General features: G+C 42.6%; 1 protein-coding gene across 1 annotated transcript; it reads right to left on the bottom strand.

Moving 5' to 3' along the window:
• Positions 1 to 244: 244 nt before the first annotated feature.
• On the bottom strand, positions 245 to 7850 carry vmac (vimentin type intermediate filament associated coiled-coil protein). Its single transcript, XM_028816560.2, has 2 exons — positions 7121 to 7850; positions 245 to 640 (listed from the first exon to the last, which is right to left on the bottom strand). Exons 1-2 carry the CDS (start codon positions 7309 to 7311, stop codon positions 280 to 282), a joined length of 552 nt encoding a protein of 183 aa, XP_028672393.1. The 5' UTR covers positions 7312 to 7850; the 3' UTR covers positions 245 to 279.
• Positions 7851 to 8952: the final 1102 nt, after the last annotated feature.

Raw genomic sequence — 8952 nt, 5'->3', positions numbered from 1 at the left:
CATGCAAATACAAATTTGGCTAATGTTGTCTTCTGTTGCAAAAGATTTGATAGCCAGAGATTTAACAATGTCTGGCTTATCAAATGAACTAATGGGTTCTCTTTGCCTATAATGATGGAGGAGCATAATTTTGGCCCTTAGCACTCAGACTATTACCCACAGAAGCACCCAAAAGCTTTCTCCACAAGACATATTAAAAATTGTGCTCTAATTAAAAAAAAATCATACATATCACTCAGGTCTGCAAGGGATATCAGCTTTGTTTTGTTGTTTTTTTTTTTAAACTGTCGTCCCAAACATGGTTTCATCGAGATCCTGATCATCCAAGTCATCTTCACTGAGAGAAAAATCCTGATGGTTAGGAACCCGATCTGGACTACAATTCGACTCGGCCAACTCATCAAGGATCGCCCTGCCCATTGCCAAATCCATCCCTCCTGTTACTGGACCCAAACGTTCAGCCTCAGAGATGAATGACAACAAGTTGTCTAAAAGTGGACGGCTCTTACAGATATTGTCCAAAAGTTGGCTTCTGTGTCTCAGTTGCTGGATTAGTCCATCCTTTTCTTTGACAAGACTCTGAAACTTCTGAATGGTTTCCTCCGACTTGCACAGCTTTTCGTGGAGGTAAGCAATTTCCCTTGGAGGCAAAAAGAAAAACAAAAGCAGCACGGTCAGTATGTAAACTGTAAAAAAAGGTTAAAGATAATTGAAGACATGGGCCACTGAAATGAAACTAGAAATGATTTGGCATTTGAATTTGAACAGAGGGTTAAAGTAACTTAGAAGTTACAAAATATTACAAACTCCATAATGGCGGACTGCACGATATCGTGAAGTGAACCTGCGCCACCACCACCTAATCAAAGCATTATGATGTTCCTATATTGATGGATTAAAAGCCAGAAGTTCGCATGACCATCATCATCAAGTCCTTCCAGTGGGAACCCTAAATACAAAGAGGACTGTTTCATTTATGTTAGGTAGAATGCCCAGAGGGGACTAGGCGGTCTCATGGTCTGGAACCCCTGCAGATTTTATTTTTTTCTCTCCAGCTGTCTGGAGTTTTTTTTGTTTTTTCTGTCCCCCCTGGCCATCGGACCTTACTCTTACTCTATGTTAATTAGTGTTCTCTTATTTTAATTTACTTTGTCTTTTTATTTTCTTCATCATGTAAAGCACTTTGAGCTACATTATTTGTATGAAAATGTGCTATATAAATAAATGTTGTTGTTGTTTTGTTGAATACTCTTGACTTGAGCATTCCTAGTTTTCATCCTCTATCTGTACATTTAGCATTCGTTTGCTCAGAGGTTAATGCGCTTGCTGCTTCCTGAGCAGCTCTTCTTTTCTCCACCCTAGCGGCCTACTTCTTCTCTTCTTCCATCTGCATCTTTTCGTGTTAAAACTGATTAAGTCAGTGTTTGTGTTGCAAGTACTTTGTACGTTTTCTTTCATTTTTCACTTAAGCTGGCACTTAAGTCTTCAATCTGCCTCAAGAATGATTTAAGATATGAAGAGGTAGGGGAAATGACGGAGAGGGTGGTAGGGATGAGAATGGCGCACATACGCATGCACCACACGGCCTCCCTGCTGGTCGCTGCCGAGAGTTGATTCTACAATAAAATAAAATAAAAATCATCACCCCAAAAGCTGATAGTAGACGTCACATAGTATATGTGTACCATATTCCAGGTCAATAGGTCAAACGGTTTGTGAGCTACAGGTGATTTAAAATCCTGGACAGACAAACGGACAACCACGGTAGCATGTTATATATAAAGATCACTGGACAATATTATTAGCAATCAACATTTGAAAAACTGCTTACATTTATATACAAAATGATCAAGCCAACTGGAAGACAGCAACTGCCCTTCTACTCAATGTTCACCTCTCCTTCTGTTTTGTTTCACTTGAAAGACGACTTTGGCCGTTGTAACATTTTCAGAACAGTTTAAATCAAGCTCAAAGCAACAAGGGAGCCACAGCCTGTACTTAACACTACTCTGCCCAGCGACATCCTTATTTGTGTAAAATCTGAATAACCAACTATTTGGGGGCTTTTATCAGTGAATCAGAGCGATCACAGCACCCTGTGCTGGTAAAATGTAAATCGGTCAGAAGTGATTAAACTGCTAATTTAAAATTGAGCAGGACAATAAAGAATACACTTCACTACTAAATAATGGATTGGCATCATGACGCTACCCGGATGGAGCAATCCTGACCAATGAGCCAATGCCCCATGCTCTATCCGAGGCTCCAAAATCAATTTTATTACACAACATTCTTTCAAGAGATTACTGGACAGTTTCTACCCTTAGTTACAGTTACAGTGTTTTTGAAACAACTGCCCTGGAAAAAATAAAAAGATGCTGCCCTGCTAATGACTTTAGGTAAGAATAAGTAAAAGAAGTGATGGCGAAGATGGATATTATTTAGAAACCCAGCTTCTTCTGCCTGAACTCATTTGGTAATATCCTCTGGAGATTAGTAGTTAATTCTTTTTCTGTTTTTAATTACAAACAACCAACACAAAGAACAGGTGCAGATAGCTGCAAGTTTTACTAAATCACTACCTAATAACCAGGGCTGTGGAGTCGGATACAATTTTGGGTACCTGGAGTCGGGGTCGGCAAAAATGTACCGACTCCAACTCCTAATAAATTTAAATAGTAATGAAAAATATACAGCAAGTTCAAATGTCCCATTTCACAAACAATAGTCATAATTAAGTACTTCTCTGATGTAAGAATAAAGCCCAGTGCATAGTTGTGTTACTACTTAGTGTGAAGTTCAGCTGAGCTATTATACAACCTGACATTCACATATTGTAATCTAGATTATGGTACATTACAAAGAGTGTTTTCATTTCATTTTATTTCAGATATAATGTATTTAATAAGTTAATATGAGTGTAAACAAGTGTAATGATGTAGGTGGAGGTGTGTGCTATGGCCTGATGTGTGTCCAGAGGTTCATGTCTTTTGTTTAAACTGGCCAATACAGTAGAGAGTCAGCTTCCTAGCCAGTAGTTCTGTGGTTAAATGACGTGTATGTTGCCTTCCTTCAATCAACTTGGAAAATATATTAGCATATTAAATACAGAGGTGTCGGGTAGTCTGAGTCGGAGTCAGAAGTACTGGAAAGTAAGGAGTCACAGGATTTATCTACCGACTCCACAGTCCTGATTACAACCACACAGTTACACCATTCATCATATTTAGAGTTATTGTAATTGAACAATTCGGTACACACTTCAAAATATTACACATTTGATTTCATATCAGATGTTAAAATACAGGCAGAAGATTTAAAATATGCTATTTACCGCCATTGCTTCAAATGCTCAAATACTATATGTACTGTAAGTGCAAAAACGTATCTTATATATATACTAGGGGGCTTCGCTCGCCAACCCCCCGTGCCTGCTTTGCTTCCGCAGTTTCAGATGCGCATTGTAGGTGCCTATGTTCATTGTATTTGTCCATGCTGGCGCGTTTTTGTAGCTCTGTTAGTCGAGCTGTTTGGTTCTGGAGCCGAGACAGTTTTGCTTCCGCTGTTTCAGATGCGCGTAGTAGGCGCCCACGTTTATGTTCTTTATCCATGTGGGCTCGTGTTTGTAGCTCCGTTAGTCGAGCTGGTTTGTACAATCCCAAGCAGCACATTATTCCTAACTTCACTCCGCAGTAGTGCCACTCACAATATGGCGCTGACGCCTGCGCCTTCACTCCGCAGTAGCGCCACTCACAATATGGCGGTGACGCCTGCGCCATCCATAATATGTCAGGTTTCACTATGCTGTGTAGGCACCTTTGCCTTTTGTACTTTCCCGCTCCTTCCGTTCTATCTTTGTGGACCTGTGGGGCTTCCGTAGCCTCTTCCGTTTGAATCTGGGCTGCAGCGCAGAATCCTCTTTTTTGTGTGTCCGTGTCGGTAGTCGTTAGCTATGGGCGCGTTGTTGCTTCATTTCTCATTCATGTCAAGAGCTCTTTCATTTTTGAACGGTGACTCCTTCGTGCGCGATGGATCACACTTCGCTGGCGGTTTATGAGACGCGCGCTGTCGGCGCCTGCGCAGTACGTCTCCTGCGTCCATCGCCGTGTACCTGGGTCCGTGCCATCCGGTTTACCATTCTCAGTTAGTAATATGGATATATAACGTCTACACGTGGAAATGTGTCTGTCTGTCTGTCTGTCAGGCCCTGAAGTGTGAGGCTACAGCATGAAGTTCAAAGAGCCGGCAAGGCGGCCCCAAGTCCACGAGTTGGAAGAAGAAAGCATGGAGCTGAAGGAAAGTGACTCCTTCACCAAAGTGAGACTGCTGACGAAAGACACTCATTCAGTCGCTAACATACAAGCAAGATGCGCACATCGGCAAAACGAAATCTCTGAGGAGAGAGAAACTCGCTAAGCTGCTGATGGACAAGGGGGAGCGAGCACGTTCGAAAAAACTAAACCGCCAACTCTGCATTTCAATTTTTTTCTGACAATTTCAATAGTTTCTAGGAACTGGTATTCTATAATTCTGCATATTCCATAGTAGGTAGATAACCTGGACCCACTGCAGTTTGCCCAGCAGACTGGTGTGGACGATGCAATTTTCTATCTGCTTCATAAGGCTTATTCTCACCTGGACAAAGCTGACAGCACTTTGAGGATTCTGTTTTTTTGATTTCTCCAGTGCCTTCAATACCATCCAGCCATGCCTGTTAGGGGGTAAACTCAAAGATATGTAGGCGGATAAACCTTTGGTGTCCTGATAATGGACAATCTGCTGGGCAGACCACAGTCTGAGACTCAAGGACTGTGAGCAACACTAGAGCACCAAGGGGTCAGAAGTACTGGTAAAATGTAAATCGGTCTCCTTTTCTCTTCACTCTCTATACCTCGGACTACAAAAATAACACCAGGTAATGTCACTTGCAGAAATTCTTAGATGATTCTGCACTTATGGGGTGTACTGTATTGATAAAGGAGGATGAGACCGAGGAGGGAAGTCAGTTTATTTCTTGGTGCACAGAGAATTTTTTGCACCTTAACATCAGCAAAACCAAGAAACTGGTTATTGACTTTCACCACACCAAAGGTCTGTATGTCTGGTCAATATACAGGGAGTAGATGTGGAGGTGATGCACTCCTACAAGTACTTGGGAGTCCACATTAATGATAGGTTAAACTGGTCTGGTTTCGGAACACAGAGGAATTATATAAGAAAGCACAGAGCCAACACTATTCACCTTAGGAGACGGTGTTTCTTAAGTGTGGGAAGTGACATCCTTCACATCTCCTACAACTCTTGCAAGTTTCCACACTGTGGTGTGCTGGGCTGGTAACATCACTTCAAGAGAGGCCCACTGAATCAAGAGGCAAATTAAAAGGGCAGGCTCAGTTGTGAGACGCACTCTGGACCAGCCCACTAACCCCCCCCCCCCCAAAACTGAGTGCCAGAATGAACAATTCTGCTCATCCTCTCTCTGGCACACCAACACTGAGGACTTTCAGACAACAAATTATTCAGAAGACATCTGTCAAGAAACGCAACTCGGGCTCCATTATACCAAAAAGGCAATACACCTGTAAGCACCTCACAGGGACTGGAACTGACAAGTGAGAAGTTCTCTTTCTTTCTAAATTTTCTTTTCTTTTTAGTCATTCTGGTGTGTGTTCAGACCATAGTGTGTGTGTGTATATATATATATATATATATATATATATATATATATATATATATGTATCTATTTGTGTGCTTATTTATTTAAAGAGCTTCTGCAAAAAGCCAAATTTCCCCCTGGGGATAAAATGTTCTGTCTATCTATCTTAATATAGATTTCTTGTCAGCTTTTAATAGAATCCAGCCCTACATTATAGTTAACAAAGTGACTGATCGATTCTGCTTGGACCCTAACTTGGTGGGTGGATTGTGGACTTTTTAACAAACAGAACACAAAGAATAAGTGTTAATGGCTGTTTTTCTAATTGCAAAAGTATATCTTTAGGTACCAAGAGCCCTGGCCTCAGAGCCACCACTCCGCCCCAGGAAACACAACTGTTTAAAGAGTGGACAAAACAATAATGACTGACTTATAAGTTCTTTATTGAAACTACTAGCTGTGCTACCTGTCTAAGATGAGTTGAACTCTAAGTAATCAACGTAGGCCTCAGCGATAACATTTGCAGTACACCATGCAATGCATATGCCTCTGTTATATGCCATTTGGTATGGGATTCGTAAAAGCAGTGTTAATGTTTGCGAGGAGCCACCTGTTGGAATGACAAGTGCAATGCCCTTTATTACTAAAAATGTTTGTGATATGCCATTTTTTTGCAATGACAGAAACATAGCAACCAGACAGACAGAAAGACATTTGTCCATTTACTAATGTGGATTGTTACATTTGCTTAATTTGGTAGGCCGCTCTTGAAGAGATGTTACCTGCCAAGCACACCACAGTGTAGAAAACTACATTGGTCATCACAGAGTTGTAGAAGAGTATGCATGTATATACATATATATAATAATGGTGGTTGTCAATTATTTTATCTTTTTTTACATCAGATACTATCAAATAAACAATGTCCTGTGTTTTTTCTACTTGGCTCTGAAATAATCAAAGTCGACCTACTGACATATTGGATGGATTTTTAAAGCATTTTAATGGTACCTTGATAAAGAAAGGCATCAATTTGCAGCAAAAACATGAACATTTCTGTGCGTGTCCAACATCATGACTGGCACTATACAATTTGTTGTTAGCAGCTTTTTTACTGTATACAGTAAATGCACGATACATCCCACCATGATCAATATGACAGAAACTTAACTAATATTAAGTGTCACTTCCCATTACACCCAGTTCTGGTCAATGAGTCCTTCCATACTACAATCCGGTCTTAATCCTCGTGTCCCAAATGACATATAACACATAATTAGCAGCATCGACAGCTGGAGCCATGCGTGAGAACAGCAAACCAGAGAAGTCATTATGATGCCGCCGGGTACTCAGCTCAAATATCAGGGCGTGGCTGCCAGACTCGCAAACAAGGGAACCTCCCAGATGTCACGCAACTCACCCCCCCAGTAAAAAGAAAGGTCTTGTCAGCTCTCGAAATCTTACCTCTCCTTGGCCTCGCTGACCTCCTGCAGCGCCGCCCGCAGTTGTTCATCTTTTCGGATCAGACTCTCCGCCTGCTCCCGCACCGTGCGCTCTGCCACGTCCAACCGCCGCTCCAGCTCTGACACCCGCCTATGTACCGCCACCAGATGCGCGTTGGCCTCCTTGATCTGTACGGGTGAGGGCAGTGACATGACGGGCAGCGGGTCGCCCGACCGAGGTTACCTGCTCATGCCCCTAAATGTGGATGACGGGCCCAACTCCCGGATGGGCTGCTCTTCGGTCACTTCTGGTACTCTCGAGTGGCCAAAGCTAAGCCTTTTTTTGACACAGGGGTGCATAGGAAAAAAAGGGGGAACAACAGCGAGTCCAGTATGCCCTCCGTGTCTCTCTGCTTTAGCTCCGCGCCCGCCTCGGCTCGCTTCTTCTATTTTTAACACCGGTTGCCATGTGCGCGGCGTTCAGCAGCCGTAGTCGCCGCCTCGGCTAGTGACAGGTCAGCTTTATGGAGCCCGGGAAACAAAGTACTTAAAAATAAAATGGAAAAACACGTGCGTTTATCCAGCGCGATAATTGCCGCCCCGTTCTGACAGGCGACAAGAGTTAATCGTTAACTTTCAGGAACTGTCAACTTGCCCCAAGTTGGCAGCCACCGCTCGTTTACTAGCTCATTCTGCACGACTCCGGAACCAGAAGCCGCCGTGCTGCGAGCGAGTGTGCGCGTGCCAGTGCGTCCGCCTACATGCACGCGCCTCCCCTTTATTTAAACAAGGGCGTGGCCTGGCTGGCGATTACGTACGCAGCTCGAACTCGAGGAAGAAGATGTGCTGGTAGCAGAGCGGCGCAAGAAGTTTAGCGATTTTTGGAAAATATTGACAGAACAATTAACCATTTGTAAATGCAGTGTTTATTACTAAAATAATTAGAATCGCAAAACGCTTTGAGACAGTGACAGAGTTGTGATTGCCACAGAACAATACGAAAGTGTAGTGACAATGTGAAAAGTTGAAACGAACGAGTACAGAGCTGGGCCAATGGTGTAAGCGATCTAGGCGCCGAAATTTTAAGGGACAACAAAATCAAAGCGGCAGGGTGTTCTGTTTTAACAAAATAAATAAATGAATAAAATACATTTACACAATAAATTGCTTTCTTCATCTTCGTCTTTTCCCACTTCCAAGTGGGGTTTGATGTGCTTGATTCGCCAAACAGCTTGGCGCTGGTGCTAGGTCATTTTGCACCCTAGGCCAAGTTTATTAGTGCGCCAAACGACTGTTTGGTAGCTAACCAGTGCAAGTAAGACCAAACCCCCCTCCCCAACCATGATCTACACCCTATTTTTTATGCATTAATGGGGATGCAGGCCCTGCAAGCACCTTCTCCCCAGTCTAGCTCTTTCCTTCAGATCTTCTTTTACTTTATCCATCCACCACTGCTTTGGCCTCCCTCCCTTTCTCTTCCCCTGGACTTCCATTCTCATCAATAATTTGCCAACATGTTGTCTCTCCTCATCACATGTCCATACCTCTTCAACCTACTTTCCTGTACCTCATTAGATATTTCTCCCACGTTTTGTGTAGGTCTGATTTTCTCATTTCTTATTCTGTCCTTTTTTTTTAACTCCACACATTAACCTAACATTTCTCATTTCTGCCTAAGCCAACATCTTCTCCAGTGTTCTCCAGTTGAGCTCCATACATCACTATCACTGTCTTGAAACACTTACCTTTAAACCTTCACCTTAATTCCTCAATCACACAATACTTCTGACAACTTCTTCCAATTGTTCCATCCACTCTGCACTCTGTGGATTATCTCTGCATCTAATTCTCCAT

Source organism: Erpetoichthys calabaricus, chromosome 12, assembly GCF_900747795.2.
Source record: "Erpetoichthys calabaricus chromosome 12, fErpCal1.3, whole genome shotgun sequence".
NCBI classification, from domain to species: domain Eukaryota; kingdom Metazoa; phylum Chordata; class Cladistia; order Polypteriformes; family Polypteridae; genus Erpetoichthys; species Erpetoichthys calabaricus.
The sequence above is the reverse complement of the archived record's forward strand: the minus strand, read 5'-3'. Positions and strand labels throughout refer to the sequence as shown.